Source organism: Corvus kubaryi, unplaced genomic scaffold (genome assembly GCF_017639235.1).
Source record: "Corvus kubaryi isolate FWS band 111438036 unplaced genomic scaffold, C.kubaryi_AGA036_p1.0 37397, whole genome shotgun sequence".
Classification (NCBI taxonomy): Eukaryota; Metazoa; Chordata; class Aves; order Passeriformes; family Corvidae; genus Corvus; species Corvus kubaryi.
In genome coordinates this window covers 5,726,267-5,753,763 of record NW_024581136.1, presented here as the reverse complement: position 1 = coordinate 5,753,763, position 27,497 = coordinate 5,726,267, and the positions used below count along the sequence as shown (strand labels likewise).

At 38.8% G+C, this 27,497-nt stretch overlaps 2 protein-coding genes across 12 annotated transcripts in view; one reads left to right on the top strand and one right to left on the bottom strand.

Moving 5' to 3' along the window:
- The window catches only part of DAW1 (dynein assembly factor with WD repeats 1), a 247,791-nt gene that overhangs the window by 167,545 nt on the left and 52,749 nt on the right, over positions 1–27,497 (bottom strand). The window lies entirely within an intron of this gene.
- Positions 1–27,497, top strand: part of LOC121671237 (SPHK1 interactor, AKAP domain containing) — a 66,403-nt gene that overhangs the window by 10,214 nt on the left and 28,692 nt on the right. For 5 of the 8 annotated variants that reach the window (XM_042042567.1, XM_042042560.1, XM_042042561.1 and 2 more), the window contains exons 2-3: positions 9,723–9,825; positions 15,985–16,095. In XM_042042567.1, the coding sequence (XP_041898501.1) occupies positions 9,723–9,825; positions 15,985–16,095 (214 nt within the window). Of the gene's footprint in view, positions 1–3,323; positions 3,441–9,722; positions 9,826–15,984; positions 16,096–27,497 lie in introns of all 8 variants that reach the window. The other 3 variants (XM_042042563.1, XM_042042562.1, XM_042042564.1) reach the window with 1 other exon arrangement.

Below are 27,497 nucleotides of genomic sequence, written 5' to 3'. Positions count from 1 at the left end.
CCTGGGCATAGGCAGCAATATGGGATACACATCATAAAGTCACCCCAAGACACGTTTTATCATACTAAGAGCCAAGTTGATTAGAGGCAGCTTCATTTTGTTCACACCTCTGCCAACGTTATCATACTTTTTAAAAAAAGCCATGCATTTAAGCAAATGAGTTTTGAGATTCTGTTTTCTGTCTTATCACAGATTGTATTAATTAACATAAACACAGCATCAAAATTGATAAGATTTGTGTTTCTTTTGGATATTAGTAGCAAATCAGAATCGTTCAAGAATATTTCAAGAATGTAAAATATGTTAAAATAAGATTTGTTGTGAATAAGCAATGACAGAATGTATTCTCTGGCATTAAAATAAGCAGAATGTACCCTGACATTTTAACTAGATAGTTTATGAATGTAACTGCAGGTGGTCATAGAAACAATACCGGATTAAAGAGAATAGGACATTTCTGTGACTATTTCAGATGAAAACACTTTTTTTTTAGACTATTGTTTCACTTTTCTAGTATCATTAGTCAAGGTAAAAACATACTGCTTTCTGAACTCTATTTTAATCCTAAACAATGTTTTGGAAGGTTTAGCAGGAATCTAAATCAACTTGACTTTCTTTCAAATCAAAAGGGCTGGGAAACAGAATGGAGTTGAAGAAATATATACGTTTACTAGAAATAATACATTTCCTGGATAGGTACTTTTGAAATTACTTTAGATACCATTAAGGTAAAATATTTACCATAATCAAATTGAGTTTAGTAGGGACCTATATCATAGTGTCATTTTGACCAAATATTTTTTTAATGTATAGATATGTCAGTATAGCTGCCTGACCAAAGAAACAAATTACAATAGGCTGCAAATTGCCTTCATTTTACAGCTGTAGAAATGATGTTACATTTGGGCAGTGTTATTATTGAGAGCAGAGGAAGAAGAGCAGACTCTGCTTAGAAGAATATCAACCAAATCTCCTGGCATTGCTCACAGCAGCAAAGTCTTTGTTCTCCTGTGGTTGAATAGAAGAGATGAATTTGAGCATTTGGGCTCAAAACACCTGCTTAAATCTGTTCTGCCAAACAGGAGATCAAAATGTCTTTGGTGGCCCCCAAAAATACCTGCAAGCCACCATTGTGTTGAGGGTGAAGCTAATCTGACTTTTTCACTTGAAGCACTCCCTCCTTCATGACTAAGAACATCCACACAGACTAACCTGGTTATTTACTGGTAGGAGGGATCGTTCTGAAGTGTCACTGTCCCTGTGTTGTAAAAGGCATGGCATAACACTGGTTCAGCTAGTGCATGCCTTACAGATTCCTGATAACCTCACCATATTTTTCTCCCTCTACTCTGTTTGACTTAGATCTCAGAAATGCTCCCCCTGCCCCCTTCCCCAAAAAAAAGAAAGAAAAAAAAATGAAAAGTTGTCATGCTATGCTGATTAGTTCTGTGGCTTACTGGTGGCTGGAGATTATTCAGGCATTTGAAATAAGTACTTTGTTATAATTTCCTGTAGTATTCAGAGACATTAACATCTGTGATATGAAAAGGTGCATCTTCAGCAATGCTACGTTGAAGCTCTCATGATTTGTAATAAAGAACACTGTACAGTGTGATACTATGGCCACTTGGCTTGTCATACATATACTTTTCTCTTTCCAAGACCCCAACCTGTTCCATAATTCAAGTTCTCTGTTGAAAAATCTGGTTTTCCAGGATCAGTAGTCCCTTTTCATTAACAGCTTTGCCCTTTACCTTTTTTAAAGTAGCTGAAAGTGATTCTGCAACAGTGGGAAATTCCCAAGCTTCTACCTTAAATATCTGTATTTAGGTTCAGACAGGTCACCCCTTTCTTAATCTCGTAATTCCAAAGACAGATTTATAATTTCTGTGGAGAGCTGGTACAAAGAATTTCGGAAAGTCTGCAGAACATTAGAAGAATGCCTTTCAAAAGATGAAAGTGATGTTCAGCTTCTGATCACGCACATCATCCTGACTACCTACCACATTTCGATTACGCTTGTACAGTCTATTTGATTTGTAATCAATCTAAAAAGGAAAACACACGAACAGCTACCAAGTTTTGATTAGCTACACGCATTTTCTATTCAAATAAAATCATGACATATGCATTTACTTGTAAGTTATGAACATCTTTGTCACATTACTCTTCCCTTCAGAAATATTCAATATCTGTCTTGAATACAATCACTGAAAAGCTTTTATAAATTAAATTTGAGATCTTTAAAGGGGTAGCCTTTAAAAAAGGTTGTCAGATAGTGAAATGCTTCATTGCATGTGCTGTGCTTTGTGGCTTGTTTTGTCAGTATCTGACTGTTGTTGCTCTGATGCTCTGAATGAGAATCACATTTGTTGATGACAAAAGCTGGTTGAGAAGCTTGACTGTGATGTGTGGCTATATCATATAAATAGGATGCCAAAAATACTTAATGAATGAGTTAAGGCAAGATTTACATATGCCACATCAAAACACTGGTGTCTTCCTATGTCGTGTTGCACTGGTTGTCCTGAAATGCCCAGCTAGCAGTTTGTGCCCAGCAAAAGGATGAGAGGAGCAGGCAGTGAACACAAGTTGTTTGTTAGATACAAGAAACATATAAAACAGACTGAAAAATTACCCAGTGGTTTATGGCATGAAAGCCTAATTTGCAACGTCTTTGATTTCATCTTTAAAAGTGCTGACAATTTCCATTTCTAGTTGAAATCTGTGGGAGCTGCTTGCATGTTTGTTATGTATTTAACTTGGACCAAATTTCACCAGTTCCCAGCTGTGTCACAACGTTTTTTCCATTCTTTTTAAAGGAGGATCAGATAACATCATACGTTTGGACTATTACACTGTACTGCACTAGCAACATAATCTATAGTAAGAATAGGCATTGCCATCAAAAATGCAGTAATAATATAAATTTCTTAATAAATGCACAGTCATGAACATTTTTGCTAGAGTGGAAAAACAATTATTTCCTCGTTTGTCCTCATTTCCATAGCACGGGGACCAGTACTATTGTACAGTAGACCTACATACGGTAAATGAATAAGGAATTTTTTGTGGGACATCTTTTTAAGAATATTTCAGACTTTATATTGGTTTTTGCTGACTTAGTAAGCTTAAATAGTAGCAAGCCTATTGCTTTGCTGTAGAGAATATGAAACTGCCTTATTCTGATGCTTCTGTAATACCTGTGCCTGTATCTCTCTAAAATCATCTTCCTCGTCAGCACTGCTCACTTAAGTTATATGTATACAGACTAAATGCTCGAAGAATCCCTCCTTTAACAAGATTTCTTATCTTTCCTGCAGTCAAACCCTCAACAGAGCCTTAGTTTCCCACTGGCTGGCACTCCAGACCTGAACACAGACTCCTTGCTTTTGGGGCAGAAAAGCAGTCTGAGTTGTCTTTCAGTCCATCTCCATAAGGTAAAGTCCTTTGGCCTTCCCTGAATTTAAGGGTCTGTTCCTTAATCTTTCCTGAGTTCAGTCATTCTTCTTCATCAGACCTTGCCTGGTTCCTAGCTGTTGATCCAGGGCATCTTTTCATACCTTCTAAAACACCCTCCACCTTAGGAACTCTGCAGAATTCCTATTACCTGTTACCCGGGAATTGTTGTAGGCATTGCCCACCAGAAGAGATCTCACCATTCCTCTTGTGCTTTTCTATAGTCTCCTCTGACTAAGGTCCAAGCCTGTTCTTTCTAGAAGGTTTTCATAGTAAGTAGCCATTCTACCAGCATAACAAAGGTCCATCTAGAATCATCCTAAAGCCATGTCAAACCCATGGATAGGTGGGAACAAGGCAGGATGCCTATCAGCTGTGTGCAAGAGCCAGTTTATATTGGGTTGACTCTCTGTCAGTAAATTACTGAAATACAGTTAGCCATCAAAACCCACCAGCCCAATCATCTGTCATTTAGCTCCTGATTATCAACTCTTTGATTTGTTTGTCAGCTCTCTGAACTGAATATATCCTGCCATAGCTATTGAATGTGGAGGAGTTCATCAGACTTGTACATAAAACCTTGTGATTTTACCCTGAGTAATTCAATCAGTAAACGAAAGAAGGAATATTTCTAAGCAGATCATAAAAAATGTAGTTAGGTTTTTTTACATTTATTCTTCAGTAAAACTTGTCCGTTCTTTTATAATATTTTAAAAACACGATGTGAAAGAAGGTTGATGATTGCTACTGCTTACAGAGACTTCTGGATTTATTTACTGGTTTAATTTGGAGCAGAATTTGGTCATTCAGGGCTCTTTGGGCATTGTGAAGTATACCCCAGAATGGGTTGTCTTTTCTCTGCTTCTGTTTTTCATCAGCACGTAGCTAAAGACCTGGTCTTTTGGCAGCTGTATCAGTGACAAAAATGAAATGTAAATCAAGAGTACCCAATAGATACTGTGAAATGAGCAATCTGAATATAAAGCCTTTAAACTTCGAGTCTTTTTGGTGTGCTGATCTAAAAACCCCATTCTGTACCTGTTAAACTGCATAGACAATGAAGGGAAATATTCAGTATTTTAGTTTCCAGTGAAGCCAATAACAGCCATGGGAGACTGAAAAAAGTCTATGAATACCTTACAAGATGAGGTCCTGATATTGCTAGTGATTATATTCTGCACATGGGTTCCAAATCCATAACAAAATCAGAAAGACATTTGTTTGAGATATTTATAGAGCGTCTATTTGCCTAACCATCTGTGCTCTGATTGAAGTATACACATGGTCCAGACTGAATAAAAACCATTTATATGGATTGGAATAGTAACTTTGACACTGTTACGTCTAAAGATTTTGCTCCTAGTTACTTTGCTGACCTGTTTACTTGCAAAGGCAAATTTTAAAACTGTAAAATCTGAAAGGTAGCATGAGGAAAGAGTATGACTAGTCTGTCCACTTCAAAAAGGCTTTGAAGTTAAGACATGCTGTTTGAACATTGCATGCCTTTCAAAACTGCTTCTTGCTTAGGGTCTGGATTAAGCTGGCTGCCTTCCTCAGTTGCTGAGTAGCTTTTGGGTTTATTTGTGAGGGTAAAAGTAGGAAGATGCTAAGGTATTTTGCTCTGCTTTCACTTCTCCCATATTTCTATTTCAAAATGAGAGTTATCCCTTTTTTGTTGTTCATGATGTTCACTACAAATATTAGCAGAACACAAGAAATGTAGCTCACTATAGCTTGGCATTATTTGCACTGAGAAACCTCACTGCGTTTATTCACTTTGCTTCCTTCAAGATTATTTTTTTCATGGATCAGTATGTTTTATGTTAAAAATGCCAAGATTAGGAGTCATAATGAAAAGAGGAAAAGCAGCAGGCTGTAATATGATTGATTAAAAAAAATGGTCACTTATCATTTATTGAGATTGTTCCTTAGGAATGATTATTGAACAGCAAGTTTTGGGAAGCTGGTTATACTTGTTCAAGATGGTAGGAAATTGAAGTTTCTGATATTGTTTCACAAGATTAATTTTCTTTAGTGATAACCTGGGGAATTCTTTAAATTACCTCATCTTAGTTGATGTAGCACCATCTGCCACATCTGCAAAGAAGATAATTATTTTCAGGAGCATCTGTGGGTTTTTTGATTAAGTCTTGAGTCATCGGGGTCAGTATTTTTGAATTATTCAACATAGGAAAGATGAAGCAATTGGTTTGCATTTTGGACAGTAATATATGATGTGTTATTATTATAGTTAGTGACATAAACCTCATAGCTATTTACTACAATCCTCTAATTTCCAGGAAATTTGTTTTTATTCTTTGTGAGTGCATATAGCTTATAGGAAAAAGATTGCCAGTTACAATTCATGAATCATTAAGACAGCACCTGGTGGCAAATGAGTGTGGAGACTTCTCTGTTAATAGAAATACTAAAGTGAAAATGGTGCTCTTAACACCAAATTGTAGGTCCAGGTTCCCAACTTCAGTTTCAAAAGCTGAATTATAGATTAGGATCTTTCACACCAAAAGAAAACTCCCAAAATGAATCATCCCTTAACAGAGATTGCTTGCTATGCCTGTGGCTTTCTGTGATACCTCCAAGTCAGATAAGTACATCTAATTCAGATCAGCATTCTCCATCACATACTAAGAAAGGGAGCCAAGCAAACTTGAGAACTGAGACCTGAAAACTTCAACAGCTTTCTTTATCTTGTAGTGAAAGGGCTCCAATCTGTGCCAGATGTCTTGAAAGTCCAGCACTTTGTGTAAGCTCTTAATGTGAAGTAACGAGCATAGTACATGAATGCAGAGCTATCACTTGATGATGAGCTGGCTACATTTCTGCAAGAGTTTCTTTCAGCTTCCTGCTATTGAGGAACTAATGAGAACCGGAAGCTTCTCAAAGACTGAATAGTTTTTCCCTGGAGTGACAATGAAAAATAGGTTTATATTACTGCTTTTGCTACAGAGTGAGGGCGGCAGAGCTGTATTGCCTGAGGAGGGTCTCTTAAGAAAACACCTATTGAAAATGAAAGCTTAGAAAGGGCGCCCATGGGATAAAGAATAGAGAAAACTTTGCCCTGAGAGTTGAGATAGTTGAAAAAGAGATGATTAAGTCCAAATCCGTGTTCTGTGTTGGAAGAAAGACCTGTACCCCTGAAGGTATCTGTGCAGGACCTCATACACTGCACCTCACTGAGTTATAGAAGACTCGCATTTGTGGTGTTGGATTCCTAGCCTGAAGAAGCACAGCTGATTGCTTGTTTTCCCATCAGCTGGCATGCACTGCTACAAATCTCCTTTGTGTGACACCTAGAGGGGTTCATGTACCTGACTGACCAGCAAGAGTGGCCAGGGGGGTTTCTCTGTGCTTCTTTTAGAAATTGTGTACCCATGAACTCAATAAGGAAAAGGCTGTGGAGTCTGAAACTGAATGTAGCTCTCCTATTTTAACACTTCTTTTTTAAAATTTTTCTGCTTTTCAGTGACTGAACCCTGACTGGTTGAAGCTGTTTGCAAGCGGTGGGAGCCCAGAGTTCCTGTCCCTGGCACAATTCAGGAGTTGAACTGCAGTGCAGCAGGAGAATAGGGGTTCTGCTCAGCAGTTACAGAACAGGAAATGTAAACCTAAGACTAAAAAGCTCTGAAGTGTTAAGAGATACTTGTAAATGCATTGTCCCTTGTCCTGTGAAACACAGTTGCTGATTTTTACTGTGCTTCAAGTAATCAGCTGGATGTGAAATACAACTCTGAGGACTGGGATAGGTAACAAGAGGACTTAGGTTTACCAAATTTTGGGAACACCAAAGGCAGTTGGGTTTCCTCTCTGCACTTCAGTCTAAGTGGGAGCCTTGTCTCATTTAAAACATTTAATGGCATTCTACATTTCTTTCAGTCATCATGTACTTTTAACAAGATTTTTTATATTTACAAATGAAAACTAGGCTTATTTTGAAAAGAACACAGATTTTAAAGGATTAAGAAGCTTTTACAGATCATTTCACTTTCCGCATGACTTGGAGGAGAGCTTTACTTCTGTATGGGACATGTCATGTGCTACCCCTTGCTGAAATACTGTCCAGAGATAGCACAGGTTTGTTGATACTCCAGAATGTCACTCTTTAACTACATTTTCCAGCTATGCTTCAATGTGCTATTCTACTTGTACTGTTTAATTAAGTTCCAAAGGAGGCCTTCAGGTAGCCAACTTGTTATTTTTGTTGCTGTTAAACTCAGCAACACTTGCACTGAAGTTCAGTTCCCTGCCCACAGTGGAGCTGAGAGCAAATAGTCATTAGCAGCCCATCCGCTCCTTGTAGGGTGAAGCAGTGGCAGAGCCACTCGGTCTTCCTCTCACTGAAGAGCAGGAGAAAACAACAGGCCTTGTACTTCAACCTGCAGGTCAGCCTTGATCTGTAATTTTCTATTAGATGGCAGAAGTGATGCATCTTATAAAAAGAGGCAGTGCACAGCTTCTGTGGGGAGTAGTGGGCTTTACTTTGTACAGAGGCTTCATCTCAATATGGACTTACCAAGGAGGATACTTATGTAAGATTTGACCATCTGAATATGAGGTTCCTACTTTAAATGAAGATAGAAAGCCAGAATTGACTTCATGTGTTTAATTTCCCTCATTCTGTTAAAGAACGTGGTATAAGGCCTATAAAATGCTAACTTGCTTTGGGAAATGCCTGAGAAGTTACTGCCCAGAAATGTTACTGTGTATCTATATCATCTGAGCAGGGATGCAGAATTTTGTACACAGGCAAAAGTCTTTTTTCTAAGTACAAATGATGCTGATATCTTCCAGAGTATTACATACTTTTCAAGTGAAGTCAGTTAACCCTCTGGTCTCGCTTGTGCATCTGTATTCAATCATCCCACGTGATTCATGATGCTTCCCCCCAGCTAGCAATTAGTAAGTGCTAAATTAGTTTTATAGTTTTTATTCACTCTTCTAATTCTGGCACATCTAGATACTTTTTAAAAATTATTATGGAATAGCACCACACACATCAGCAGAATTCTCTTTGACAAAGTTTTTTACCAGTGGGAATGCATATATTCATAGCTAGTCCTAAACAGCATCAAGTGAAATGTACATGCATGAATCTTTGAGGAAAAGGTAGCCTTAGTCATGCCTGACTGTGGATTTTGGGAAAAAAAAGTGAAAGTGGCCTCCTCTTAACATACTGATATATGTTCCAGTAAAGGTGACTGAGGAAAACGCATTTTAGGTTTGAGCATAGCGGGAAGTTGCACATGGTCTGTTACCCCATTGGAACCGATGAGAGATTATTACTCCAGCCATGGTAACCTGGTCAGTCTTTATGGGCCATCACAACATGTTCCACATATTCTCATAGGTGACTTGCAATAATTAAAAGCACTCTAGAGACCCAATCTGAGAAGCAGAACATAATCATGTAGGATGCTTTTTCCCAATATGTTTCTGGATAAATAGTCCTTTAGCATGTGTGGCCTTTAACTGTGATCATGTCATGACCAGAAGGAGAAGCTTCATTAATCTTGGACCAATGTGATTATTATACAATGGAAGATCTTAGAAGACTGGCCTGAACTATTCCAAAAGAAAAGTATGAGGGTTGGGTCTTGCCGTTTGTGCAAATAATTTGGCTGGGGGAACTTGTTTTTATGGTTTTGTACTTCACATCTGCACAGTGCCAAAGTAAACATACTTGTTGTGTACCACTCACAAAAGAGAATATCTGCACGACTTACCTTTGCTCCAAACCCAAAGTGTATTGAGCTATTCCATCTGGATTACAGAATAGAATACTACCTCTTCTGCTGTGTTTTTTACTTTTCAGTCACTACCCCTTTACTACCATCCTGGCAGGTAAAAACACAGCAAATATTTCTGTTGTTTACCAAGCTGAATGAATGCAGCAAATATTTCATTTGCTGCTCCAAGCTGCCTGCTTATGAAAACAAGCTAGTACCACTTTTTACAGTGGCATTCAGGACAGACAAGTCTGTTTACAGGCAGTTTATGCTTTCCTCTCATGTTCAAAAGACATCAGTCTGCTATTTCATATCTAAAGTGTTTAGCTCAGGACAGTCTTCCAAAAAGGGAAAATTAGCAATAAATGGACTGGTAACATCAGCAAGGAGGGTATAGACAGCTTCTTGAGTTCTGAGTTACATCTCTCTACTGACCTGTGTTTTGGTATTACTTGAGTTATTTATGTAGCTGAGTCACTGGAAAGGTTTTTGGAGGCTTGTTTCTTTTTTGTTCTTCAGCAACTTTGAATCTCCACTGATGCATGAAGTCCCAGAGCACCAAGGCAGCAGCACAGAAAGTTCTGCAAGCAGTTTGGGAAGCTCTGTCACAGCATGTAAGAAGGTAACTTTTAAGTTGATGTTATATTCAAAGTCCAATATATATATAGCTTTGCTTTTTAGCTTTCAGCTTTAGTGAGCAATACAAAATTTAAGTGATACTTAGAAAAGGTTTGATACAGAAAAATAACTTAGTAGGGCTGTTACGGTATATTGCAATTTTTGTCCGCCTGGTCTATACTTGTCTGGTCCCAAAATACGTTATACATATATGGGAGATAAACTCCCATTGAACATTTCTAATTTACCTCATTATCTGATATTTCATTATATGAAATAAAAGCAGTGCATAGCAGGAATACCTTCAGGACTGCTCTTCAATAAATGGCAAGTTTCTGGGACCCAGACAGAGCTTTGCTTTTCTCAGGTCAGTACAATGGAGGGTCCTTCATGAAAAAACTTTGACTGGAATGGTTTTTACAACAGGAGGTGATATAGACTGCTGTTACTGTTTCCTAAAACTAGGTTTATATGTACTAATTTAATTTAGGGCATGTGGGGGAAAAAAGGTGACGCCTGTGTGTATGTATGTCATTAGGAGGGATCGGATGTCATTTTGTGCTTGTAGCTAATTTCAGTACAACTGATAATACAAAGGTGAAGACCTTTTATTCCTCCTGCCTAGGACCTTGTTATGGCAGTACAGTCTGAGGGAAGGGGGCACTACCAGAGACTATTGAGGAAGACTGGCTGCCTTTCACCTCTCACTTTGCAATAAACCTCAGAGCTCTACTGTCTCCCACAGGCATAATTCTAGAGCTGAAAAATGCTACAGCATTTGTTTTAAACCTTCACATTTCATTCAGTCTTCCTATAATTCTGACTTTTAATAATATTTTCCATTTGGGTTTGAATTTTTTTGTTTGTTAGATTTACGTAAGAAGAGAGAAGGATAAAACATGTAGACGCTAAAGATTTATTTTCCTTATCCTGAAAACCACACACAGAAATTTTGTTAGATATAATATTATTGATGTAAAAATAGAACTCGATAACACAGATGTGTGTGCTGGGACTAGGCTTCTCCTTCTCACCCCAACATGGCTAAAAGATAAAGTGTCAATATTTCATTTGGTCAAAGGGTTCATTTGCAAGATAACACTTGATTTTTAAAAATGCTGCTGACTGTAATTGGAATCCTCATATAGACAGAAAATCTACTGTGTGGGAAAACATCTTAAATTTTCATTTAATCTCAGAGTAGTTTACGTAAGAGTGAAGGACAGTGGCACAGCACTAAGTGCCACCACTGCCTTTACAAGTGCTCCTGCTTGCTCATGATCAGAAGCATCACTCCCTAATTTTAAAGGGTAGCCTGTATGGTTGAGAGCTGCTTCACCTGTCCTATCCCATATATTTGAGCTGTTCATTGTAACATGAGTCGATTTTATGATTGTCAGCACACTAAAAGAAGTTACTCACTTCTGACAACACTTCTGAAAAACAGCAGGATTTTTTGGGCTTCTTTACACCATTGTCAGAGAAAGTGTTTACCTTTTGTGTGTGTGTGTGGAAAAGAATGAAGAATTCTCTTCTAAGCCTCTGTTAGGTGATTTTTAAGTTAGATTGCAATTGGTGGTGGAGTGAAATGCTGTGGGTTTCTGCTGCAAGGGAACAGTTTAAACAGTTGACTTGCAGGTTTGAGTAGTTATATTTGGCGTGAATGGCTCCTGTCAGGAACCATATGAGTTGTAGCCTGTTACTACACAGACCAACCTAAACGAATGCAGAAGATGTACCCCTGGATATCTTATTTTATTCTATATGTCCCACTTTCCTATCTTTTTTTGAAGAGTGGTAATTAACCAAAGCAATTAAGATGTTCAGTCACGAAGACGCAGATGTTTCGTTTGTGGAGCAGAGCCTTTTTAATGCTGTCTCGGTTATAGATATTTACTGTATTTTAATGTCTTGTGATCTAAATCAGGGAGCAGGAAGCTGTTACACTAAACTCATACACAGTATTTTCCTCTGGGAAAGAGTGACTTTTCTAATCCACACTCTGCTAGAGGCTGATTTAGTTCATTGATTCACAACACACTGAGTAATGCTGATGGCTGAGTCTCTAGATGAGAGTGGAAAACTTTTTTTGGAACCATGAATTACTGCTGATTTCACATTTAGTGCATGATGCAGATTCATCCTGAATTATTTTCTGAGTGTGATGATCCTGCTCCAAACCAGATATGCAGCAGTATAGTGTGTGCAGCTGTCACATGAGTATGGTCAATGAATCAAGTTCTGCTTTCAGTTGCTTTTCAGTTTTCAGCTGATAGCAAAAATCCTAATGATTTGTCAGTGGGACTGGCCCTGCACTTGTCTTAATTAAATAAGAATGAAGAGAAGTACAAGACAGGAGGAAGAAATTTTGGCAAATGATACTGTTTGCCTTAAAAGTGCAGGACTGCAGACTGACAGCTGAAAGAGAAGAGGGTTAGTTTTATTGTCATTTGGTACAGATCACTGTAGTATATTTTGAAAAAATGCTTAAATGCAAGAATGGCAATGGGAATATGCTGGTAGAGATACAGATCCGAAGAATACCAGTTCTCACATTGCTTATGATTAATTAACTAGCTATTTTAATTTAGATCAACTCCTTCAAGCTTATACACTTTTGATCATTGCAGTCATATATTATTTTGCTATAAGGATTTCAGTGTATTCCTTTAAAAGTATGAATATCCCATTAAGTTTTCATGCATATGCAAACTCCCACTATCTAAACACATGATACTATTTAACAGGAAGAATTGCCTTACAATAGCAAGAGGCTGTAAGAAATACTCCATTACTCTTACCATATGTGTGTCTTTGACCACAGTAATACTGCCTGTTACCAAAGAAATATGCCCAAAAGTTCACATGGCTTCTACAGATACATTTTTGCACAGCAGATGTGTGTAACCCAACCTGTGATCAGCATTGCAGGGTGGCCCAAATTCTCCTTCCTCCACAGAAGTACTAATGGGAGAGCTCTGAGCAATATGATGTCTATAATGGTGCTAATGCAAGAACTTTTGTTTCATGAGATGGAGTTTAAACTGATCCAAAGTTTACCCCTCACTCCAGCCATCACTGCCTCAAATGTCACCTCCATCTCCTGAGCACCACTCAGACCTGTGTAAAACCAGATGATGTGCAAGGAGGCCTCTGGCACATGTTCCTGCATTCCCCCATTCCCACAGCACTTTCTTTTTGGAGTAATTTCTGGAGCCTTTCCAGATGACTTTGAGGCAAGCTCTGTTCCTTAGATTGCGGACCTCTGCCAGCTTCTGCTGTGTGGACTCCAGTATATCTGATTTTGTTTTTCTCACCTGTTTTTTCAAATCCAAATTGCTGTAAATTATTCCCCCCAACCTCCAGTATTAAAAATGCTATGCATATTCACCCTTCTTCACGTTTCTGGATACATTCTCAAGTGTGTGTGCAGAACTACTTAGGCCCAGATAAAACGTAATCCTACTAATGTTGTTCATCTGCTTGAGGTTACTTAAAAATCACATGCTGTCCAAAACTTCCATGTAATAATTTCTACCCTTGACTTCAAAGTCTACTATGAAAAGCTGCATACAAAAAATTAAATGCAATATAAAGCCTTGGAACTCAAAAACCAGCCTGGAGTGACTCAGGCTTGGCAACCATGACCTGACCTGACCAAAACATTTTTTCAGGAGAGTTATTTCTTCTCCTGCTGCTTTACTAGTATTTCCTTCCTGATAAAAACATCCTCTGAAAGAAAGATAAAGCTACCAAGGGTCATTTAACATCCCACAGGAGACAAAGCAGTAGAAGTGTGGACTGCCCAGCTCATTTCATGGGTTTGTCATGTACAATATAGATCTGCTGTGATCGAGCTGTTCTGAAATGCACGCCAAGTTCTTCTGAGACAAAGACAAGCAGCACCAAGGATATCTGCAGCTTGTTTCTACATGATAAATTTCCGTCTATCACAGTTTCTCAGAAACTATCTGAGTTTTGGGAGAGAAAGATCTAAAGTGATTAAAGCTGAAGACAAATTCACTGTGATTTTAAGGAAATGGAACAAGATTGCTTGTTACAGCAAAAGCTGTTTGAGATAAAGAGAACTGTTTCCTGTGTGTGCAAAATTATGTTTTAACAGGTAATTAGAACTTCAGCCTTTAAGGATGAGAATATCTAGAATCAGATTAAGTCTTAAATCTCATATATATATATGTGTGTATGTGTGTGTTTTTATATATATTCAATTCTGTATGTCTTCATAAAGCCTCAGAGGATGTTAGTTTTTCAGAAAGAGGAAAAGAAAGCCCAATTCATCCAGTTCATAATGCTTAAAGATTTCCTTAACAAAAACCAAACCCACACAACAGTTTATTACACTAACAGGAAATTGTTTCTTTGGGATGTGGAGTATATTATTTTCCCCATCTAGTCTCAGAGTTAGTTATGATGGCAGGAATCTTTTTGCACTGAGACGGAAGGCTATAACATTTATTGAGTTCAGAGTCATTGCACTGGTAAACAAGATTAGCTAGCAGCCCCCAAGAAGATGCTGGTGTTCATGAGAAGCATTCATGAGCCTTTGGCATACTAAGAACAAAGTCTTTGGGCACAATACTTCCTCTGAGTATTTTGTGAACCATAAATTTGTATTCTAAAGCTCTTTGGAAGAAAACCCCTAGCAGGGCTGTTGTATTGAGAAACAACAACAAAGGTGGAAAGTCCCTGTGGAGGGCACCAAAAAAAGGGCACTGAAGCAGGCCAAGCTCAGGGGCTTGTTCCCTACTACCTCCTCATCCCTCTGCTGCTGACTTTTATTCAGGAATCAATATAAGTATGATACAGGGAGTGAAATATTAACTGTGTAAGTGACTTTTTACCAGAAATATAAAAATTACAGTGGGTGTGGGTGGTAATAAGCTTGCTTCTGTGGTGCTCCCAAGTGTTAGAAAACTGTGTCACCTGGCCAAATCAGCTTTCTACGGTCATTAATCTTCCCTGAGAAGTGAGAAGGCCTCAAAAGTTATTCTCACTTCTCTTCCTAAGGAAGGGATCTAGGCTTAGAGATCAAGTGTCGTTGAAGTAGGACAAATATGTGTCAATACAAAACATGCAGTCAGGTGAAGGAAAGTACTGTAGATAGATTTTTCCCCCCCAGGTATAGCAACAAATTTATATTTTTAAATATCATTATTAAAATAAAAGTCTGAAAACTAGAGTACAGTCTATTTCCATGTAATACAAGACTTGCAGGAAGTACAAGTAAAATATACATTTGTTTTACAAACATACTTCTTAACATTGCTGCCTGGGGAACATGATAAGCCATAGAAAACATTCTGGAAGTAGCATCAATGGTGCAGCAATATTTTTCCTGCTATTCCCTAGATGTTTTAAAGATCCTGATGGTCCCTCTTTTTCATGGTAGAATATTAGTACAGAGGCAGAAAGTAAAGAATTCAGTTTAATCTAAGCATCAGGTTTGCAAACTGGCTTTGCCTCTTTAAAGTCTCCAGCTATCTGTAGCCCCATTTTGGCTTTGAGCAGAGGCTGTGGCGCAAGCTGTAGGGCTGAGTCAACACAGATTAAACCCAAAGTCTTGGTCTCAGGGTGCTGAGTGACCTAAGGACTCACTACAGAAAGTCCAAAGTACTTCAGTTTCTCAGAAAACAGAAAGACTTGTTTAAGAAGAAGGAGTTTGGAGCCTTGGAAGTCCCAGAAATTAGGCTGCTGGCAGAGTGAATAGTACTGATCTACTGTGGAGAGAAATACAGTCAGTCATAAAGGCTGCAAGTTTGTGTACTCTGATGTAATTGAATAATTAGTTTTCCCAACATCTCTGTTTATCATTTTAACACAGAACAAAACTCATAGCAATATTTTCCAGTAAAAATATTGAGCTTAGGCATTTCCTTCAAGCATCAAGCATCTATCTCCAAGGACTCTCAGTTATGAAAGAAAACAGGCTAATACTTTAGGGGATATATAAGTGATTTGACTTAAGGTGCAGTAACTGGACGGGTCCAAACCAAACCATCTTGTCCATCTTGCTCCCCCCACACCCCCAAATTTTGTCAGCAAAATTTCTGTTGACTTACTGCAATAGGGTTCAGGCCTCCAAAGCACAATAGGGCTCAGAAAAATTTGTAATGATTTTAACTATTTTTAACTTTTTTAACAGATTCTCTGCAGTAACAGTCTGCTAGAATCAACAGACTACTGGCTGCAGAATCAGAGGACACCATGCCAAATTGGCTTTCTAGAAGACAAGTCAGAAAGCAACTGTGCCTCAGTAAGTACTCACTGCCATCTCCTCTGGAGAAAAGTTCCTTGAGAGCTATATGGGTGGGGTGCGGGGCTGACAACAGTACATGTTAAACTAAAAAGTCTGTAATTTTCACCTTTCTTTTAAAAGCAAACATACAAACTAAAAATACAGATTTCTATACAGAGCACATTAATAAAAATTACTGTAGAGGTTTCCCCACATTTGGCTTTCAGATTTTGCTGGCTTTCTGTATTTTTTAATGTTCATAATCTGCAACTCACAAGAGAGAAAAGTAAGCCAAAGAGAAAAGTATTCCAAACCGTAACTAGTTAAGTGACAGGTTGGAAAGAGAAGATGTTTAAAAGGCTGCTCAATCTTCCTGAAGGCAGAGAGACACAATTAAAGAGAAAAAACTCTTTCCATATTAGATGAGGAAAAGCTGCTGAAGAACTCAAACAGAATTATTTTGCACTTGAAATTAAATTTAAATCTCATTATTGTGGGTTATAATGCAATTAAGATCAGCTTTTGTTTAACAATGTGCATGAAGAAATAGGAGTTATGTTGCTTTACAAACTATCTACATGAAATTGAATTTATTAGTTTTTTACTTGATGAAGGACTCAGAAGAGCACATCTTTACTTATTCTATTTGAATGCTATTCCTTGGTCTCAGTGAGCAAAGAAGGGCTTTAGAAAAGATCAGTTTTATCTCAGGTAAAAGGTCTCCAGCACTACTTGTGCTGCGCACAACCTAAAGACCAGCTGAGGGCTCTCATGGAGTCTGCTGGGATTCCCTCAAGGACACAGACATTCAGCTCCAGCTGATGAACCCAGCCTGCTGCTGCCAGGAACCTGAATCTCCATCCCATGGAGGCGATGGCCAGAGGCTTTGCATCCTGCCTGAGGTGATGCAGAATGCCTGAGAGCAGCAGGAGTGGCACAGCAGTGTCATTGCAGTTGTGAAATTTAGGAATATGGTTAAAGGTTATTGGGCTCACTTCAGTCATACTGAGCACTGGTCTATCAGTTTCCACAAGACAGAGTGAGCAAAATACATAACCTAATCCCAGTGTGCAAGTGAGCAACCTTACAAGGTGAGAACCTGAACACATTCTTAACCAAAGCAGGTTCACTGGGCAGATAATCAGTGGTATCCTTGTTGTTTGATATAGGAAGGGATTAATTTTAATGCAAAACATATTGACCACAGTCACTTAATTTTACTATTTAGTATTTAATATCCTAAAAAAAAAGGCTTATTTTCTCAGAGGAAATTATTATTTCATATAATAATATAAAAATTAATTATGGCTTGCTTTTTGACCAGTTGAGCTTTGACTTTTTGCTTATTTTTCCAGAGGATCTTAGAAGAAATTATATCTATCTCTGATAGGCTGGACATACCAAGCAAAGATAATTTGTTATAGAAAGATTATGTCATTGCTACCCTCCTTATTTCAGGCAACATTGTCTGATTTTGCCATGCTGTCTACTTTAAAAGGTTAAACTACCTCAAAGAGCTTTTTCCTCTACACCAATATTATAAGTGGATTTTTTCCTCTTAGGAGGATATTTGTCTATTTGCTAAACTTTTCATTAAATTACTTCAATTAACAATGGTACAGTTTAGCAGCAGTTTACCACTGAGATTAGAATACATAGTTTCCTGCTAATATAATCAGGTAGTACTTTAAAAGTAGTTTAATTATGGAAGTCTTGTTTTGTTTGTTTCTACTGAATGAGAACTTAAACAAAATCCACCTAATAGAAAAAAATACATGGATTTGTGAGACATAATCACGTATAAAGTTCACACAGTGATTTATAAATGCAGTTAAAATTTCTGTAGTGTGACATTCTTCTTACCCCATGGAGAGACCTCCTAAAATAAATGTAATTTCACATAAAAATATATTCTTTTGCTAACTACACTATTGCCAGCTTTGTTTCTCTGGACCTACAACAAATGTTTCCTGCTTTGGACATGCTTTTAAGAAGACCTTATTTGAAAAGAAAAAACTGGTAGATACTTTGTCCCTACCTTCTCTCCAAAGATCTAGATCTGGATTAATTACCAGTGCTGAGTATTTGTGGTTGGCTTATGTTAGTACAAGTTAAGATATTTAAATTCTTGCTTGATTACATGATTTATAGTTTCTTCTAGCATTGAACTCTGCTAAAGCACGATCTCTTCATCTTCCACGCTGAAATGTCAATTATGACTTTATCTTAGCAGTTGCTAAGATTTAACACTTTTCTTCACAATGCTTTTACAGCATCTCCATGATTAAGGTGGCATCGCCACACTGCTAAAGATGTAGCTTAATTGTCTTTTAGGAATTCTTAATGAAAACAGTAATGAAACTATTATTTAGGAAAAAAGTAGGATACAAAACTAAATGTAGAAAAAAAAAAAAAAGGTGGTATAGTCCTGCAAGATATTTGGCATTCATTTGGTTCAAGATGCTTATATTATAAGTGAATTTTCCAGAAATTCTCTGGCCTTTCATGGTCCAGGCCAACAACATGTAGAAAAGCCATTAGAAATTATATATGCACTGGAAAAAAAAAATTCTCTCAAAATGGGCCCAGGTTCCAATGATCTCCCCGCAAAATCATCGTGCCCCATCGCTCTTTGCATGACCATCTTGTCCCAACACAGAGGCTGGGAGACAGACATTCCCACTCCACACAGCCTAACAAGGAATTGTCCTTGAGGACCACTGATGTAGGAAGGTAGACCCTTCCCGTCCCAAGCAGTGTGCCTTTGTGGGAGGGGCAGTGGATTTCCAGACTGGCAGAAATCCTGCAGACTTCTTGTCAAATATCCTGGAGAAGCAGAAACATGAACTTTACACCCCTAAATGGCAGTGATAGGTATGGAAAGTGGAAAATACCTGGTTTTCAATTAAAACAAAACACTAAGAAACAGTGCTCATTTCTTACTTTAGCATAACAAGATAATGCTTTTTTAAAGAGATGTGACAAGGGCTCATTTTAAATTGTTTTGTATTTCCTTAAAGCTGAGGAAAAAAACTGGCTTTGCAGGCAGATGGATGAGAGAACAGTTTCAATAAAGTGTTAAAGGTTTGAAACATTCTTGAAATAGTCCAGCAACTTTTCCATTTGCAAGTTCTCCTACTCTGTGACTACATAAATGCTCACTCCAGAATGCTTCATACAGGGATGCCTGTAATGTAGGCTGTATGCATAGACATAGGCAGTTGTATATGGTTAGGTCCAGCTCAAGGAAGCAGCAGGAGCACATGGCCAGAGCAGAAGGAAAGGACAAAGACAGCAGCCCAAACTTCACTCAAATTCAGTCATGGTAAAACACCCTCTCATCTAATTGTTGGCTGTTTTTCTGTGCCCCTGTGCCACTTTTTCTGGATGTGGTCTGATGATAATGGTGGAAGCACAAAGGAGAGTGGAGGACAACATGACTGAGGGAGTGGGACAGTGGAAGCAGCAACAACCACTGAGTGGGCTTACGCCACATGGAAAAACCCAAACCATCTGCATCCATGAAGGAGGGGGAATTGCAGTTTAGGGTTGTAAACTGGTTCATTGAGTGCAGGAGAACATACCCAGTCTAGGAGACAAATGAGCATTTCAAAGAAGGGAAGCAGTGCTTACATTAGTGAAGTGGCAAGTGAGAGAGAAACCAGCTTGTTACCAAAGCAAATAGGTGATGTTATGATGGATCACATTGTCTGTGATCTCTCTGTTAACTGACATAGTGAAGAACGTAATTTTGCTATCATAATAGCTGGATTTTCAGAACTGGCTGCTTGCCTTGCAACTGCATGGCTTTGCTGTCCTAAGCAGGTATTTCAGCATTATCACTTTCATTGCAGTTTAGCCATCAAGCTTTTAAACATCTTCAGGAGGAGGTTAAGGATTCCATTATGTACTAATTTGAGCTGGTCAAATCAGGACTTCTGTGATCTCACCTCCTCCTCCAGCTCCTGCTTCATTTACTGCCCTGGCATTTGTACAAATGTGCAGTAAATCAATTCAGAGAGAAAAGTAACTATGAAATTAAGCAATTAGTTTTTCTAGCCAATTCTTCCTTGAATCATCTCACCATATTGTCAGATAAATGCCAGTTCTCACTCAAGGGATGGAACAAAAACATCCAGGAAACAGTTCTCACAAATTAATTCAAACTGCATGATAACGTATGCAGAAAGGAAAAATCCTTGGCAAGGTGTATTTTGAGGGAAAAAAGGACAGCAGCTTTCACTTGAATTAAAGTAGATTATGAGTGGTTTTCATTCTTTTCTTCACCCAAGTCTTTTTCAAGATAAGGCACTACATATCTTTGGATGTTTAGGTACAAATATACAGATTCATCTTTTACATCAGTCTTTGAAACTAGATTACTTCCAGATAACTGTCTCACAATAGCGCAGACACCGTGTCAGGGACATTTTCTATCCCTTAGGAAGGGTCCCTGTATCCAATACGTTCTTCAGAGTGTCCAAAGAATGAGAGCATGCCCTCTGAGTGAAGGTGTAGTCTTACAGGAGCTCAGAAAAAAGGATTATTCCCAGGACTGGTAGTAGTCAACAAAGCTCTTTACACAGGCAAATTCAGAAGTGCAATCTTGAATCCCAAAGGAGGAGATGTTTGTTTGTTTGTTGGCTTTTTTTAAAACAAAGCCATGTGTGTTCTTGAATAGTGACCGTGCACAGCTGAAACAAGTGCTTTGTTTTATTGTGTTTGAATGAAGTTTTACATTTGCTAGCAAACATAACAAAGCCCTGTTTTTCTTTCTAAAACCACCAGACCTACGTACTGAGACCTTTTCCCTCCCTCATGAGATTGCTTGCACACCTCAGCACTATGTCACAGACAGGGAATTACAAGGGTGTTTATTTTACCTTTCGCTCCATAATTACTCAACCATCTTCAGGAACAGCATTGTCTCTTTCAGAAATCAGAATCCATCCGTTGCTTTCCAGATCTAAACCATAATTACTGGAGATATTTTTAGGTTTAAGTCTCATCTTCCTATTCAGTTTGACGATACCTTAATTACATCCTGACAAGGTGCAGGAATCAACAGCGGCAGGCTAAATTGTGGCGTTGAGTTGTAGTCCTTTCTAAGGCATGTGTGGGTGTTCATGCTGCTGTGGTAAGGAATTGTACCTTCCAGAGAGCCCCTCTCTGGCTTGCACAGGGAAATAAAAACCCTCCTCTTCACCAGTTGCTCTCTGCTTTATGGAGCCCAGTGCAGGCAGACTGAGCACTTGTTGAAAAGACCACTGAAAGAATTACTTAAATAATCTGTAAAATATGGTTCACTTTCTGCTCTTGTACATACTTGGCTCTGAAAAAGATATCTTCACATATGAGCTAATGTTAAGACAGAATTTAAATATGCCCTTAAAGGGTTGTATTTCCACATTTTCAGTGCCACACGTTTATCATACAGCAGTCAAAACCTGCCTCATGAATTTCAGAGTGTGAAAGATTGACAATGGATTTTCTTCTCTTTCCTGTCACTTCAGACTTGAGACACTCTTTAATCTTCTGTCTAGATCTGCTATCTTCTTGCTTCTGTGAGAGTCTCATACTGCCATGGTTTTCTCTCTGTGCTTAAGAGAAGCAGATGCTTAACCTTACTCTGACAAAGCTATAAATAAACACTGGGAGGATCGAGCATGGCATTGCAGCTGTAACCTCTCCAGCATTCCACTCTGTCATATTCTCAGTGCCTCCATGACCTGCTTTATCAAGAAATGGGATTCTTGTGCTACCTCCAGAGTGGACATCTGTGACTGCTGCTGCTGTTATAACCACAGGCTCCCTCTAACATGAATTGCAGGCTGAGGTTCACAGAAATTTTTTAAACATCAAGTATACAGGGCACTGGAGAGAGTAGATGGTGCCTGTGGCATAAATATTTATTGGAAATATTTTCTCTAAGTCATAAGTGGCAATTAATTACATCAAACCCAAAGGAATAAGCTTTAATAGGAAGAAAACATTCACAGCTGGTTTTGAAGCAATGGATTATGAAGAGATAACTCAGGAAGATTCATTAAAGCAGTCCGGTCATTAAAATAGGGATAGTCTCTAAAATATCAAGAACCATAAATCTACCAAGTCATTCTTCTGAAGAATAATTTGGACTAAATTTCAGACACATTACTGTAAAAATGCTGGAAGGAGAGCAGTATAACACATCCTTCCGACAACATACAAGGTGTACCTAAAAAGGGAATTGTGGCTGGGCTGGGGAGACAAGGGAAATTGATGTCAGGACCTTGTTTAAGGTGAACTTGAGTGACTCACAGCAGATGCACTGAGTTGTCTGCTTTTGGAAACACTCCATTAGGGCCTGCAAGAAGAGTGTTTGGAAACCTCATCTCATGTTAGATAGCAGCTGGGCAGCTCACAGGAGAGATTTTTACGTGAAAACTGAAAGGAGTAATGTGGCTTTTGTGGCTGTCCCAATGAAAATATAGGGTAAGAATAGGAAAAATACTTCCTCCACTCACAGCTAGAGATGGAAATTGCCTGTCTCTAATCATGCAAAGGACCACACAACAGAAGGAAGGCTTAAATTGATTTCAAGCTGATGTTTCCCCAACCTGCCTTGCATTCTGTTGTAATCTTGGGCAGAGAAACTGTCAGTAGAATGACATGGTCCTGCTTTGACACAAATGGATTTTCTGATGGTAGCCTGATCTGACTTTGGTGAGATAAGGAAGGTAACACTGTATACCACTGAGGGATACCTGTCATGAAGCCTTTTGAGTTATTTGTGGTGCAGAAGATGTGCCTGAGCTGCTTCATACTCTGAGGTTACCACTGTGTGCTGGGCTGGAGGTAATTTTCTTCACAGTGGCCGGTGTGGGGCTGTGTTCTGGATTTGTGCTGAACACAAAGTTGATAATATAGAGATGCTTTTACTATTCCTGAGCAGGGCTTGCACAGAATCAAGGCTTTTTCCCTTGTACTGTACCCACCAGTGATTTCACTGGGGTGCACAGCAACCTGGCACAGCAGACCCCAGCTGGCCCAAAGGATATTCCATAGATGTGACATCGTGCTCAGCATATAAAGCAGGGGGGACAAGGAGAAAAGGGGGGACAGAAATCCTCCTACCTGTATAATACTGCTGCCTCACATTTTCATTCATGTAAATCCTTTTGCAAGCAGCTACAGGGCATATCTAGTACTTCCAAACTAATATTTTAATTTCTACATTTCACAGCTGGTTCCTCTGCCAGAATCATTTTGGCAAGCATGGAAATTAATGCGAGACAAGCATTGCATCCAAATGCTAATGGATGATTAGCTCTGTCTTCCAGATTTTTTTTTAATTCTGAGTCACTATCAGGCTACTTCAAACACCTCATATAAGGCATATTCCAGCTCAAGACCCTTTTTAACCATTTAAATATAAAAGGTCAGATTTTACTGTGCACGGAGGAGAGAGCTACATCTCTTATACCATTCCCAGTCTCCTATCTACTAAAAATTTGCACTCTGCATATTAGTGATAACTGCTAATAACTCCAAAAAGAAGTGATGAGAGCCGGTGGCAGTGAAAATAAGTTACCAGAATTTGTTCAGTGGAGGAAAGGAAATTGTAATCTAAAAACAAATACCTGCAACAGAAAAGCAACAACTGGTAATTTTCAGTTTCCTTATTTCTTATGATATTGCAGATCTTCACAAAAAGATGTCAATCCTTAAAGCACTATATCCTATATACACTATATATACTTCTTCAGTAGATATTTATCTTATGCTCAAGGAGTCACTTGGAAATTACCCAATTTCATTCTTCCATCCCGAGACAGCACACCAATTCAGTAGCAAGGCATGAAACAAAATCCTGCCTGCTTCCCAAAACTACTCCGAAGTGGAGTAATAGGAGGCAAAATAATAGTAATGATAAAAAAAAAGGTGGGAGAAGACTCTGAAGGAACGCACTGAAGAATATTACCTGAAACCCACACATTTCAGCTAGTAGTTTGTTAATGTTTGAGATCTCTCTTTCCCAGAAATCACAGGAAAGTGTCTTTTCCATTACATGCTTTGTAATGAAGGTGTCACAAGCCTCACTGCCCTGCATGAAGGCCTTTTAAAGCCTGCTATAAAACCAGAAGGAAGATGAATGAAGATGACATGTTGGGCATTATGAAACCGTATGCTAAAGAAAGCTACGTGTGCACATTCCTGCTTGAGATAATCCTCATTTCCTCTTAATTAGTGTCTGTATGTGACTGCACAGTTATACCTTTAAATAGGTGAGAAGTCTGTGAGTGGGTGCAGGAACTGTGTGCCCTCAGGCAGGGTGTCTAATTGCCTCTGCTCCAGCTGAGGCTGCTGCTGGCTGTGGCAACAGAGCTCGTCCTGAGTGAAACGAGCAGTTGTTTATCACACAGATAAACACAGAAGCCCCATGATAGTGTGAGAACTTGAACATACCAGGGTGGAAGTTCTGCACAGCTTTGTGCTCTTAGCATGGAACCTTAGCTTCCACTGTAGGTTGCACCTAACTGCAGCTGAGTATTTTGCCACAGGTATTCTCTTATCCAGAGAGCTTGTCTCAGGACCTTGTGTAGACAAAGGGTGTGTCCACATGCCCTGTGAGCTGAAAGATGTGCTACAGCTGTCCACACAACATCCGTAAGTTAGAGAACAGACAAATCACACCACACATTTCAGTGTCACTGAAATGACCAAAAACACCACTCCTTACATTATTGCAGGAAATCTCAGGCTGAGATTTCCAGCTCCTTTTCCAAAAAGATCCAATCCAATCATCAAGTAGATGCCAAGGTTTCTCATCTCTTTTGTCCTCTGCAAAGAGACTGGGAACTACAGAAACCCTGGCTTTAATCATCACTATAGGAGTTCCCAGACTCCTTTCTGTGATATGAGTCTGGACCTACGGATTTAAAATGGCCATGAAGAACGCAGATGTTGTCTGCTTTCTTCAAGGTAGAAGCTTATCTAGGGAAAGAAGTTCAGACCAGATAACCTTTCTAATTCCCAGCTTTACTATTTCAGATACAAGAAATTGAAAGCTAGGAGATTCTTAGTTTATTCCAGGCTTTTGTTCTAAACCCCTCAGAAGTGTTACTCAGGTATTTTTTTCTCCAAGCGCGTATGCAACTAAGTATGTGGAACAAACAACTAAGTTTTTCAAATTGCAGAGTTCAGAAATGGTAATGATAAAGCTAATAATCCAACTGACTCATGGACAGATCTTTATTTCTGTCAGCTGCCATGTAATTTAGAAGAAAAACATCTCTGATTTCAGCAGCTCTGCGGTTCTGGCTCTCAGAATGCAGAGCTTCTGAGAGTGGATGAGTGTGCAGAAGTACAGGTACTTCTGCCTGACTCACAAGGATGGATTCAGTAATTCTGATGTGATGGCCACATTCTCTAGACTGCAGCAGATGTTTGACTGAGATACTCCATGCTCTTTTTAACTGACAGTATGCAAATGTTGGTAGTCGCATTTTTTAGGTCATTTTTTCTAAGTATATGGAAAAAAATTAGTATCAAATCCACCAAAATTAGTTTTCCCAGTTGAAATCACTTTATTTACTATGAGTAGTTTAAAGAACTTCCCGATTTGCTTCTTAAAGTTTGGTTGGGTGAGCTAAGTCCTTCCAGATCCACACATCCACCCTGCACCCTTTTTCTTTTTATTTCCCTTGAAGTACTTGAAGGACTCTGTGAGAGGAAATTATTTAGCTTTACTATTTCATATTGGATTCTGGAACTCAGTAAAAGAAGACCTCAGCTGGGGAAAGACCTAAATCTGTCCAAAAATACATGTAATTAGGCAAAACATTGTCCCAAAGCAGCTGTGGGTTTGTGTGAATAAAAATAGTTGGACAAACTAGTTGAATTAGATTTTAACTAGTTAGATTAATTTTTTTTTTTTAAGAATCAAGAGAGTACCTAGCATTACAGCCTCAGTAAAGATGCATAATTAGAGTTTCTGATTACCTGTTTGCCAACAGAAATAATTCCAGGCTCAAGTGAAATAGTCACTTTTAACCTTACTGGATGATATCTGTCTAATCTGACAATAGGCCAGAGGTTCCAGAGCTAGAGTTCCTACAGGTTGCATGAATGCAGCTGGGAAATTGTAAGAGTGTGAACTCAAACCTTCCCTACACAATGGAGGAACCAGACACAGCCACACTTTATTAAAGTCTGCTGAGGGGAAAGCAGCAGTCAGAGCTTACACCTCAACCTACTGAAAAGTTAACCTTAAGATGTTAATACACAGATAAGCAGACTTTTCTAATCTCAGCACTCACACAGCCAGTCAGACAGCCAGCTGTTTTCCAGACTGATTCATAAGCAGAAGAACCTGTACTATTCCTTCTTTTTCAAGTAATCTTGCTGCTTCAGAGCTCTGCCTATTTATAACCTGTCTAACAGCTGGGGCAGAGTTGCCCTGCAATTTGTACAGCATGCATGAGCAGACAGATGTTGTGTAAGTCTACTGCAGCAGAAACAGAGGTCAGTCCCAAAAGGTTTGGTTAATAATGACTGAAACCATCACTGTCACCAAACCATATCCATCACAAAGCTGTAATTTCTGTTGCTTGTAAAAGTGGTCAGCAGTAGCTGGGTATTTGGAGTGCTGAATGCAAATTCTGTGAAAGAAAGGATAAAACATTCCTTCTCAAGGGGGGAAAACACGATGCTCTTGGTTTAAAAATTTAATTTTATGACCCAGGAAGCAAGAAGAAGAAGTGGGGCCAGGATGGGCCTGGTGAAGAAAAGGAAGAACTGAGGAAATTATCCAGATCAGTTAGATGTCACTGTTGTACCAAGAAATGGCCAGAATCACGACATAAGTGCAAGGAGAAAATAGAACTATTTTATTAAATACAAGCTAGGTTATATACCTTTGTATGTAAGAGAGCATGATATGATTGGTCGCTTGTCCAGCCACCCCGTAAAAGGATTGGCTGAGGTTCTCTAACACCCATTCAAAATATTTTCTCTAGTGTACCATAACAAGACCGTGCAGGTGCAAGATAGAGAGTTAGTTTACAAAATGGTCTTTCACTGTTTCTCAGCTAAAGCATGAGAAAGGAAAACTTCACAAAATGCTTCAGCAGCTGGAAGATTCCTCTGCTCCTGCTGTTCAGTATCCACAGTTAGATTTTACAATCCTAATTTCTTACAGTGTATAATGGTGCATATTTATCGTATGACTGAGCTCAGTCAAAACCCATCATCAGACCTGTGTGCTTCCTTCCTTAATTCTCACCCCATTCTCTGAAAAGCAGAGAGAACTTACAGAATGGTCTGCTTTTAGTAAAGAATTTTATAATCAGAGGAGAAAAGGAGCCTGTTTTTAATCTAGAGACAGCAGTTTCTGATCCACTGGATACAGTCCTGAAATCCCTTCACAGAAAGCTTTG